Source organism: Danio rerio, chromosome 1 (genome assembly GCF_052040795.2).
Source record: "Danio rerio strain M-AB ecotype USA chromosome 1, GRCz13ab, whole genome shotgun sequence".
NCBI classification, from domain to species: domain Eukaryota; kingdom Metazoa; phylum Chordata; class Actinopteri; order Cypriniformes; family Danionidae; genus Danio; species Danio rerio.
The window spans coordinates 56,725,205-56,737,500 of NC_141021.1; the positions used below are offsets into that span (position 1 = coordinate 56,725,205).

Consider the following 12,296-nt stretch of genomic DNA (forward strand, 5'->3'; position numbering starts at 1 on the left):
CAACTCCTCAATACTTTTGCAACAACACACTCGATGCGCTACCAAAACCACTATAATTAGATACTTAATATGCATGAGCTGCACCAAGAAGCGTCCAATCACAAAACATGTCATCTTTGCTAGTGAACTTGTTGAAAATATGTTGTTGCGTGTTGTTGTTGATGACACGAAAGACAGATGAAATGAAGGAAATGTTTACACAGCACTGTTTTATTATATTTTTCTTTAAATAAACATAAATAGGCATTTTGGTCAGTATTTTCCCAACTTTAGCTATGTTTTTATCCACCTATGTTTATGCGCATTTTCGAATATCACATAAAAAATACTTCATGATGCGCAAACATTTTTAAAAAATGTGCGGAAAAAAAAAACGGATACACTTTTTATCCAATAAGACAGAATGGGCAGAAACTACAATGAAAACATTTTTATCAATTATATTTCCAGCATGCGCATCAACAACAAAAAAAAAAAAAAACACAAATTCCAATTTTTGATATTTGGCACCAGTTTATCAGAAAGTGACGATTTTGCAACAAGAAGCATCCAATCACAAAACATGTCGTCTTTGCTAATGAACATGCTAAAAAGAAATGAACAAATTGTGTTCAACTACATTAGTGATGTTGTTGATGACATGAAAGACAAAATGTTTACACAGAACTGTTTTATTATAGTTTTCTTTAAATAAACAAGAAATAAGCATTTTGGCTAGGATTTTCCCAACTGTAGCTATGTTTTTATCCACCTACTTCTATGCGCATTTTGAAATATCACCTAAAAATACTTCAAGATGCACAAACATTTTTAAAACTGTGCATAAAAACGTATGCGCACAACTTAGTACAAACTTTTGCATAAACTACGACAGAAAAATATTTACCGAATAAATTTTCATCATCCGCATCAAAAAAACTAAATTCCAATTTTATTTTTGATATTTTGCGCCAGTTTATAAGGAAGTTACGATTTTATTTTCTTTGACTCATTGGATGTAATTGGTGCTTTATTCGCAAATGTTTCGTGCAATTTCCAGTATTGCGCATTTTAATTTGCATCTTTCAATGGAAACATAGCTAACGTTGTTTTGAGCATTTGAAATGACAACATGGTGCAATGAATCATGTAAACACAAATCCATTAAAACAACAACAAAAAAAGCGATTATTTATATAGTGTCAGTAGATGTTGTCGTCATGTAAAAAATGCATGTTTTAAAATGCATAATTTTTAAAAATGCTTAATTAAAGAAAATTATAGATACAGTAAGCCCGCATTTGGTATACATTTATTAACATTTATTTAAAAATATATAAGAAATTTATATTTTCTATAGGCAAGCCTATGCGCATAGACCAAAATGGTACGTTTTAATTGAATGTAACCCCACCGGTCCTACTGCACAGCACCCAGTCTGAGCTGGGATCAAATCTGCATTTCTTTGTATGGGAGTCGGTTGCTCTAACCACGAGCGTAAAGACTATAGTCTCTGGTGTTTGTCACTAGAACACCTTTAGAGGTCAGAGGAGTGAGGTTTACCTGCCTTGCACTTCGCTAGCTGGCCTCCGTTACACTCACCCCCCTAAACCTCACTCCCATCCCGGACGAGCCCCCACGTTTCCCACTGGTTCTACTGCACTCAGCCTGGTCTGAGCTGAGATCGAACCGGCCATTCTTTGTATGGGAGTCGGACTCTAGCAAGAAGGCTAAAGACCATAGCTTCTATTGTCTGTCGCTAGAGCACCATTAGGGTGAGGTTTACGTGCAGAGCACTTCGCTAGCTGGCCTCCGTTACATGAATGTGCTTTTAATTAATTTTCTGAGATGAATTAAATGGGTATTATGAACATTTACACAGCTCACTCTTCAAGACTTTCAATATGAGAATTCCAAAAATAAAAAACATAAGCATTTTAATGATGTTTTTTGACATTTATTTAGACGTTTATGGATCTCTAGCATGAATAATCCTCTGAAGGCACATTTGATCCATTAGCATTACACAATCAAATCACAAAGCATCAAAATAATACGCTGATTATAGTATATATATCATATTCGTTATAATTAAGAGAAAAACAAAATAACCATGGAAGAAGGACATGAGAAACGCTCATGAATATTAATGAGGAACAGGCCTAGATAAGGTATGATTGGCTTTGGCAAAACAAAATGGCAGCATGGAGACTCTTAAAGAGACAGTTCACCTCAAAATAAAGCATGTCGTCAATGAAACACTTGAGTTTGCTACAACATGAGCGTGAAAACTTACACTTTTGGATGAACTGTTGCTTTAAAAGTTAAGACACAGGACACACATGGCAGCTTTGATTGATAAAGGGGAAGGCAATGAGTGAGTGTGTGTGTGTGTGAGAGCATAATTAAGGCATGTAAATGTAACTGTTGTCTATAAAAAGCTTCATCGGATCAACCATACAGCAGCTCTGAGGCCTGATTCACCTCATCCGGTTTACAGTGAATCAACTCAATTTCCTCTAGTAATTCACTAAACTGAAGACTGCATTTAGATGTAAAAGAGAGTGTGTGTGTGTGTGTGTGTGTGTGTGTGTGTGTGTTAGTTCTGTGTGCTGCTGTTGTTAGTGTAGAGCTCTGTTCTAGCCAGTTTAACCGGCGGCTCCAGCGACTCCTCCAGAACCACTGCGTTTACTGGAACAGACATGTCCTGATCCTCGTCCGTCTCTTCCTCATCCTCCTCCTCATCTTCCTCATCTACACACACAGAGACAACAGCCAATCACATTTACTCATACTGCAGCACCCTCTGTCTTTATGTGTTGTTATTGATCCACTGGATTGTTCTTGATGGTGTTGTCATGGGGTTGCTAGGGTGTTGCTATTGGCTACAAGGATCTTGTTGGTCACCAGAGGGTTATTGTGGAGTTGCTAGGGTGTTGACTACTGTGGTCTTGGTTGTCACCAAAAAAGTACTTTGGTGTTGCTATTGACTACTAGGCTCTAGGTTGTAACCAAAGGCTTACTATGGGGTTGCTAGGGTGTTGCTGTTGACTACTGTGGTCACCATAGGGTTACTATGGAGTTGCTAGGATGTTGCTGTTAACTGTTAGGTTGTTCTTGTTCATTACAAAAGGGTTACTGCGGGGTTGCTAGGGTGTTGCTATTGACTACAGTGGTCTTGGTTGTCACCAAAAAAGTACTTTGGCGTTGCTAGGGTGTTGCTATTGACTACTAGGCTCTAGGTTGTAACCAAAGGCTTACTATGGGGTTGCTAAGGTGTTTCTGTTGACTACTGTGGTCACCATAGGGTTACTATGGAGTTGCTAGGGTGTTGCTGTTGACTGCTAGGTTGTTCTTGTTCATTAAAAAAGGGTTACTGCTGGGTTGCTAGGGTGTTGCTATTGACTACTGTGGTCTTGGTTGTCACCAAAAAATGACTTTGGGGTTGCTAGTGTGTTGCTATTGACTACTAGGCTCTAGGTTGTAACCAAAGGCTTACTATGGGGTTGCTAGGTTGTTGCTGTTGACTACTGTGCTCTCGGTGGTCACCATAGGGTTACTATGGAGTTGCTAGGGTGTTGCTGTTGACTGCTAGGTTGTTCTTGTTCATTACCAGAGGGTTACTATGGGGTAGCTATTGACTTCTAGGTTCTTGGTGATTACTTTGTGACTGCTAGGGTGTTGCTATTGACTACTGTGCTCTTGGTGGTCACCAGAAAGATACTATGGGGTTGCTAGAGTGTTGCTGTTGACCACTAAGTTGTTTTTGTTCATTACCAGAGGATTACCAGTGGGTTGCTATTGACAATTATGTTCTTGGTGATTATTATAGGATTGCTAGAGTGTTGCTAATGACTAGTAACCATAAAGAACAACCTAGCAGTAGAGAATTACTATGAGGTTGCTAGGGTGTTGCTATTGACTACTGCTTGTTTGTTCTTTGTGGTCACCAGAGGGATACTATGGGGTTTCTAAGGTGCTGCTAATGACTGCTAGGGTGTTCTCGTTTATTACCAGAGGGTTACTATGGGATTGCTATTGACGACTAGATTCTTGGTGATTACTTTGTGATTGCTAGAGCGTTGCTATTGACTACAGCTAGGTTGTTCGTTGTGGTTGCCAGAAGGTTTCTGTGGGGTTGCTGTTGACAACTAGGTTGTTTTTGGTGTTCACCAGAGGGTTGCTAGGGTTTTGCTAGGGACTACTAGGTTATTGTTTATGACCTGAGGGTTGCTATGGGGTTGCTAGGGTTTTGCTTATGACCTGAAAGTTACTATGGAGTTGCTAGGGTTTTGCTAGTGACTACTAGGTTATTGTTTATGACCTGAGGGTTGCTATGGGGTTGCTAGGGTTTTGCTTATGACCTGAGAGTTACTATGGGGTTGCTAGGGTTTTGCTAGTGACTACTAGGTTATTGTTTATGACCTGAGGGTTGCTATGGGGTTGCTAGGGTTTTGCTTATGACCTGAGGGTTGCTATGGGGTTGCTAGGGTTTTGCTAGTGACTACTAGGTTATTGTTTATGACCTGAGGGTTGCTATGGGGTTGCTAGGGTTTTGCTTATGACCTGAGAGTTACTATGGGGTTGCTAGGGTTTGCTTATGACCTGAGAGTTACTATGGAGTTGCTAGGGTTTTGCTAGTGACTACTAGGTTATTGTTTATGACCTGAGGGTTGCTATGGGGTTGCTAGGGTTTTGCTTATGACCTGAGAGTTACTATAGGGTTGCTAGGGTTTTGCTAGTGACTACTTGGTTATTGTTTATGACCTGAGGGTTGCTATGGGGTTGCTAGGGTTAGCTTATGACCTGAGGGTTGCTATGGGGTTGCTAGGGTTTTGCTAGTGACTACTAGGTTATTGTTTATGACCTGAGGGTTACTATGGGGTTGCTAGGGATTTGCTCTTGACTTTTAGATCTTTGGCAATTGGTAAAGTGTTACTATTTGGGGTTGCTAGAGTGTTGCTATGGGCCTTCTAGCTGGTTATTTTATTATTAATATGGGAATACTAGACTGTTCTAGAAGGTTACTCAAGAATTACTACAAAGTTTGGTTTCCAGGCTGCTGAAGGTTGCTAGGGTTTAGCTGTCTAGTGTGTTCTGGTTCCTTGGTCTTACAGGAACCCCAAGAAACCACATAACTGCACTCTAGCAACCACCCAGGACATTTTAGGGATCTCCAACACTGATGATCCCTTAAGCTTCGCTGAAACGTCCTGTGTGGTTGCTAGAGTGCAGCAATGTGGTTTCTTGGGGTTTCTGTAAGATCACACTCAGAAGAACATCCAATAATTGCATGTTTTGAATGTGCATACCTTTATACCCATCCATTGATCTCTGACTTCTGTTTAGATTGGCAAACTGAAACAACAAACGCAAAGTTAGATTACTGTGTGACAGCATGGGCTCTACTTTGACAGTCCATGCGCAGAGTGCAAAACGCAGGGCGCAAACGCTTTCAGGGCGTGTCAGAAGGCATTTTTGCTAATTTAAGGACGGGAAAATTCGCTTTGCGCCATGGCGCATGGTCTAAAAGGGTTGAGTTAATTTTCTTAATGACTTATAGGTGTGTGTTGAGAATAAACCAATTAGAGCCTCATCTCCCATTTCCTTTAAGAGTCAGCTTCGTCGCGCCATAAGCGCATTTTGACCTAAAGCAAGTTCACTTTTGCTCTCGTGGATAGGGACACCTTTACACACAGACATCAATTAGCCTATAAATAATTAATTTTGTTTGTTAAGCGCAAAGATTCGTTTCAAAACTATTTCTAAATTCAGTTCTAATTTCCAGCAAACGAATAAATGAACAATAACGACCAAGTGTGGTCAAAATACTGAGTTATTTCCAAATACACCTGCTATGCCCCATATGGTCTAAAATTTGACAGGTGGACAAATCTAAGCTTGTTTTTAATAAAACAAATATAAATATGGATATAATAAATAATACTGCTAATAATAATAATAACATTATACAAAAGCAAATTGAATGAACTGAAAAAGCCTCCCGAGATGAAGAAAGTATGAAGGCAGTGGTTTTTAAATCTTCATGTAGGCTAGAAATTAATATGTTTTGTAATATTTTAATCATTTATATTTATATCCTGTATATATCCTTATTATATATATATATATATATATATATATATATATATATATATATATATATATATATATATATATATATATATATATACATCCTTAAGATATTATATATTTTTCATATGTAAAGGTATTTGCGTACTCTGCATCTTGTTTGTAGTAAGTAAGCCAGGCGCACTTTGCGCCAGACATTAGACCGACTGTGTTCTGGTCTAAAGATCAGACTATTTACAGTTTCTCAAAAAAGTAATGCGCCAAAACACGCCTGCTTTTTTAGACCAGAACGCCTATGGGCGCACATTTGAGCGCAAATGCATTTGCTATTTAAACAGCGTAGCGCAACACCTCAAAATGACCCTTGCGCCGAGCTAAAAGTAGCAAAAGAGTATTGCGCCGCGCCTTGCGCCACATTGCGCCGGGTGTATGATAGGGTCCTAAATCTGACAGTGTGCATCTGTTTGTACCTCTGCCATGACAGCGATGGGTGTCTCTCCTTTGGCCTGTGCGACTCTGTGCTCAATCAGGTAGTACATGTACTCATCATACAGCAGTCTGATCAGATGAAACGAGCCGAAACTGGCCGCGCTGCGCAGGGTCAGATCCCGGATCACCATAGAACTACAGAACACACTCTCAGTGAGCTCAGGATATAGACAGACACAAGCACAGCTAATGTAGCATGTTGTGCATACGGGTCCACATTATATTAAAACCAGTATGTACATCAGACAGCAAGCAGCCATGTCACCTGTAGAAGCTCCATTTGAGCAGGAAGAGTTTGGCTGCTTTGGGGAAAGCTGGGCTGTCGGTGTACGGCTTTAACACCAGCGAGACCACCTCGTTCAGCCATGCAGCCCACTCCTCCAGAGAGTTCTGATTCTGCAGGGTTTGTTTAAAGTCGCGCTCCAGCTGCTGGACCACACCATCCTCACAGCCACACACCCACGAGGCCTGCTCCTGAACACACACACACACATGGGTTGTTGACGTGACGTTGCAGTTTTGACTGTCAAACATGATAGAAATGTATATAATTAGTTGTGTCATCATTTAAAATGCGGAAAATGGGAGATATGAGATGTTCAACTTCACTCTCATGTTCATCAAACCACGCTGTCACCAGTCTTGCTGTGTGTATTAGTGCATTATCATCCTGATACACACCATCGCCTTCAGGATACATTGTTTGACCCATTGGGTGCACATGGTTCCCAGAATGGTTCAGCAGGCCTTGTCAGTGACCCAGCTCCCATCTAGCACAAATATTGGGTCTAGAACAGGGATGTCAAACTCAATTCCTGGAGGGCCCGACCCGGCACAGTTTAGTTCCAACCCTGCTCCTACACACTTTACCTGCAGGTTTCAAACAAGCCTGAAGGACTCAGTTAGTTTGATCAGGTGTGTTTAAAGGGTCACAAAACACCAAAACACATTTTTTGAGCTGTTGACAGTCGTATATGTGTCCCACACTGCTAAAAACACTATTAGGACACACATATTTCACTAAAAAGTGTAAATTGGTTGTTTTGGCGTTATTTTAAGCAAATTCGTACATCCGGTTTGAAACAAATTTTTGAAGCTGCGTCACGGTCATGAGATAATAGCGTTGTATTCCAGCGTGCAGACTGGGCGTCTGTGACATTACGTCTTACAGTGTGCTGCATTAATGCATGAGTAAAGCTTGGTTCAAACCAGTCAGCGCGCTCTATTGTGCAACTTCATTAATATTCATTACTGTCACAGTGTTTAGACGACAGAGACGCCACGTTGTGTTGGCAAAACAAGCGTGAAGTGTTGCTTTTATAGTTTGCTGCAGTTAAGTTTTGTTTTCATTTTCTCTCTGTGAGAGCGCAGCTGGAGTCACGTGTGGATTAACAGTGTACGCGACGCTCGACAACAATAACTTACGTGTCTAAGGGGGATTATTGTTTACCTGAGAGCTGTTCTCATCTGCAAACGCTGAGATCCGGATTCGCTTGTAGTCTTCTCTTCATAAAGACGCGGCTCTAGTTGCTGGTGATTGTCCTGTCTCTACAGATTTGGTAAGTGAGCGACCAGTGCTCTTTGTTTATTCAGTTTGTTCGTATCGAACTACAATAGCACCGAGTGTAAACATGTTAGCACTACAACCAAACTTTTACCTCGTGTAGGATCTTCACCGCATTTTGTGACTGGAATAACACACGCGGCTTTTTGACACTACCTGCCGTGTGCATCTAAGTTTCTGGGAAATGCAGAGTTTTTTTTTCTCTCATTCGCCGTGCGGTATCAAACATTGCATGAAAAATACACGCTTAGAGCAGTTCATCGAATCAAATATCTCGTTTGTCGCGAGGAGCATGAATGAATTCCCTGAATGAAAGAGCCAAACTGCAGTTAAAGTCCACCATTTAATAATTTGGCAAATAATTCGACTACAGATGTCCATGTAAACACAGTCACTTTGTTCCCTGTGTGTGTATTTTGACTCTGAAATTCAGCGCGTGCCCAAATAGACACTCCCACACCATCCCTCTTTTCTTTCTCCGACACTCCCCCCTAAACAGAGCTGGACACACCCACTTTTCTGACTTTTTCCAAAGTAGAGGTGTGAAAACACCCTGCTGAAACGAAGGGGTTTCATGGCCCTTTAATTAGGGTTGGAACTAAACTGTGCAGGGCTGCGGCCCTCCAGGAGTTGAGTTTAACATCCCTGGCCTAGAGAATGCCATGATATTGCAGCTCAATCTATCACTGATCCTCCCCAATGCTTTACTCTGGGCATACAGCAGTCTGGGTGATTAACTTCTTTGGGGCTTCTCCACACCGTAACTCTACAGTGATGGTGGACTCATCAGAAAACAATACATGTATCATATCGTACACAGCCCAAGATTTTCCCTGCTTGCACCATTGAAACCAACGTTTGGCACTGGCACTAGTGACCAAAGGTTTGGCTGTAGCAGCCTGGCCATGTATTTTCACCCTGTGGGGCTCCAGACGAACAGTTTTCATGGAGGTGCACATTTAATTCTGCATTGATCTGCTTTTATGCTGTTTGTCAGGGAATTTGGCATTTGGTTTGGAGTGGGAACCCTGAATAAAGCGAGCCTCTTTACCTGTACATTAGTGAAGTCGACACGGTTGAGGTCGCTGAGCATCTGTGTGATCTGAGCTGTGTTCTGCAGGACGGCTCGTGCTGCCTGAGCCAGATGATTGAGGGATGTGTAGCGCCGCAGAGTCTGAGCGAACGCCCCGGCACACAACTTCTACACAACACAGAACACACACAGCGCTAGTATGAGTGTACTAAAATAGAGGAGGAAGACCAAGGAGATCTGTGTGTGTGTGTGTATCAGACCTTGATGTTCACCATCTCGTCTGGCATGATGATCATGGCGTTGCTGAGCCAGCTCTCCAGACTCTTAGCAAAATTACGGATGGCTTGAGTTAAGGCACCTTGAGGGAGACAGAGACAGAATGAGTCAAAATAAATAAAGACAAACTAAATGCTACTACAACCAAACTGCTAAACAAACACAGATATTGTAAAACATATTGTACAAAAAGTTGAGCTCTGTTATAAAGTCAGAATGGATGGAGTTTAATACTTGTTGTGTAATTTACTATGAATAAAGTTAACATATGGCTCGTTTACACTGACTGGTACAGTACTGTACGGTACGGGTCACCTTTATCAGGCTTGTGTTTCCACTCTCGCGTTTGTCCTTTTCTAAAAGGATCAGATGTTAGAAATACTTCAATAATCATGCGCACGTTATTATCATTAGCTCAGGAAGTTCGTTATTTCAAATATAGACGTGCACACGATCGATCGCAAGCTTCCTGGAGAAAGTGAAACAGCATGCTATTTTAGACGGGCCCGTAAAACAACAACAGGACACGGCAGATTTTGTTCTTTTTGGCTTTGAGGCTCTTCATCAAGACAACGACAAGGTTTGTTTGAGCTTGGGTCGACCATGGCTTCTGCGAGTGAAGTATCTCTGTAAACCAATAGCGTTCAGCTGCGCGTCTAGCTCCGCCTGTTAAGCCTGATTTATACTTCTGCGTCAAACGCCGGCGTATGCTACGGCGCTGACGCATAGCCCTTCGCCGTGGCCATCGGTGTCGCTGACGTACACCTCTCAAAAATTGTAACTACACGTCGCAACGACGCGTAGCGCAAGCTCTGTGATTGGTCGACTTGGTAGCACTGATGAGTCTGGGCGGGACCGAGAGCCGCGCGAATGGCGCGAGCTGGACGCGAGCCCAATGGAGCAATTGTTTACAAGTGTGGAGTCCCGTGAAGGAGCTCCTGATGGAAAGTTTTGTTTTGTGTTTACCTCATAGTTAAAGTTGTTGCACGTCCGTCGGTTCCTGCCTCAAAATAAGCGAGTTTGAGCCACTTGTACATCCAGGAAGTGTTCAATAAAAGCAAAACAGCAGCGAAGAAACTCGACACAGAGAAACATTTACACTTCACTGCCCACTAGCGTTTCAAAAGTGTTAATTCAGACCAACAGAGACAGCGCGCAGGAGTATAAATGCACAGCTACGCGTGTTGCATGCGCCGTGGGTCACGCCGGTCACTTGACGCAGAAGTATAAACCAGGCTTTAGGCACCCTTTGCAAAAGGTAACCAAAAAGTACAGTACCGTACCACTCAGTGGAAACGGGCCAATAGTGTTTGTGGAATTCAACTGGGATGGAAGTTTATACAGTTTGTGTCATACCCTGGGAATGAAGTGTAGTGTAACTCTCCTGTTATGATGTTAATGTAGAGTTGTGTAACTCATTAGGTTTGGAGTTAATATAGATGTGGTTTCCTAGGGATGACGTTAAGGAAGAGTTGTGTAGCTCAGTGCTGAGAGAGTTAATATAGAGTTGTGTGATTGCCTAGGGATGAAGTTAATGTAGAGTTGTATGATTCTTCAGGGATGAAGTTAGTGTAGTGACGTGTAACTGCTGGGATTAAGTTAATATAGAGTTTGTGTAGAGTTGTGTAATTCAAAGTGGAGAGAATTTGAGTTGTTGTATTTATTGGGTATGTAGTTTTATACAGTTTGTGTAGAGCTGTGTGTGATTCCCAGGGGATGAAGGTAGTGTAGAGTTGTGTAACTCCCCTAGGATGAAGCTAATATGAAGATTGTATAGATGTAACTCATTGGGGTTGGAATTAATATTGAGTTGTGTAACTCACAGGAGATGAAATTAATATAGTTTGTGTAGAGCTGTGTGATTCCTTTTGAGTAAAGTTAGTGTAAGGTTATGTAACTCGCTGCAGAAAGAGTTAATGTAGAGTTGTGTAGAGTTGTGTAACTCGCTTGGGATGAAGTTAATATAAAGTTTGAGTAGAGCTGAGTGGCTCACTAGTAGTGGAGTTAATATATAGTTTGTGTAAAGTTGTGTGATTCCCTAGGAATGACGATAGTGTAAAGATGTGTAACTCATTGAGGATGGAGTTAATATAGAGTGTGTAGAGTTGTGTAACCCGCTGGTGATGCAGTTAATACAGAGTTTGTGTGTTCCCTAGTGGTGCAGTTAGAGTTGTGTAACTCACTGGGGATGGGTCTCAGGACATCAGGGATGAAGATCCCCACTAGGCTTTGGTACAGCAAGTTGTCGCATTCGCGGGTCCAGTTGATGATGGGCTCATATTTACACAACAGAACCAGAACTGACTTCGGCAAGCGCTTCTCTGATTCTTCATGACTGCAAAGACAAGCACAGTCGTCAGAGAGACACAAAACTGTGTGCTAGTTTGTGTGTTTGTGAGCAGTTCTCACAGGTCCAGTGCATCCGAGTTGCTGGTCTGTCCTTCACTGAACCTCCAGAAACTCTTCCACAGCGTCTCCACAAGAGTGAACTGCAGGTTCACCATCACATCCAGAATAGCCTACGAGTACACGTGCACATTATACACACAAGCTCCTAAAGCAGACACACACCTGATATCCTGAGCGCACACACACTCACCTCACAGTGCTCTCTGTAGACCAGCTGATACACGTGCACATACTGAGGAAGGAGTCCGTCCGGCAGAGATTTCCCATCATCTTTCAGTTCAGGGAATTCTGGCAGACGGCGAGAATCACCTGAGACGCAACAAACAAACACAGGTCAAAGAGCTGATGTCATATCCTGTACTCACATGGATATCCTGTAATCCAGAAGGCACTTTCATAATGATCTTACCCAAGAACTGCTGATACTGGTGAACCTGGGAACTGATGTCTGAT

General features: G+C 41.9%; 1 protein-coding gene and 1 long non-coding RNA gene across 5 annotated transcripts in view; one reads left to right on the forward strand and one right to left on the reverse strand.

Moving 5' to 3' along the window:
• The first annotated feature begins 188 nt into the window (after nt 1–188).
• LOC147847019 (uncharacterized) lies at nt 189–7,398 on the forward strand. Its single transcript, XR_015477281.1, has 3 exons — nt 189–4,228; nt 4,268–5,375; nt 6,509–7,398. It is a non-coding gene; the product is annotated as an uncharacterized LOC147847019 (long non-coding RNA).
• Nucleotides 1,915–12,296, reverse strand: part of rfx1b (regulatory factor X, 1b (influences HLA class II expression)) — a 24,392-nt gene continuing 14,010 nt past the window's right edge. For 3 of the 4 annotated variants that reach the window (XM_087237949.1, XM_087237948.1, XM_087237950.1), the window contains 10 exons: nt 12,253–12,296; nt 12,034–12,152; nt 11,844–11,953; nt 11,618–11,769; nt 9,419–9,516; nt 9,177–9,326; nt 6,827–7,035; nt 6,543–6,696; nt 5,292–5,337; nt 1,915–2,733 (listed from right to left, as the gene is read on the reverse strand). The exon at nt 12,253–12,296 is cut by the window's right edge and continues 78 nt beyond it. In XM_087237949.1, coding sequence (XP_087094075.1) covers nt 2,579–2,733; nt 5,292–5,337; nt 6,543–6,696; nt 6,827–7,035; nt 9,177–9,326; nt 9,419–9,516; nt 11,618–11,769; nt 11,844–11,953; nt 12,034–12,152; nt 12,253–12,296 — 1,237 coding nt within the window. In that variant the 3' untranslated portion in view covers nt 1,915–2,578. Of the gene's footprint in view, nt 4,213–4,253; nt 5,338–6,542; nt 6,697–6,826; nt 7,036–9,176; nt 9,327–9,418; nt 9,517–11,617; nt 11,770–11,843; nt 11,954–12,033; nt 12,153–12,252 lie in introns of all 4 variants that reach the window. The other variant, XR_015477099.1, reaches the window with a different exon arrangement.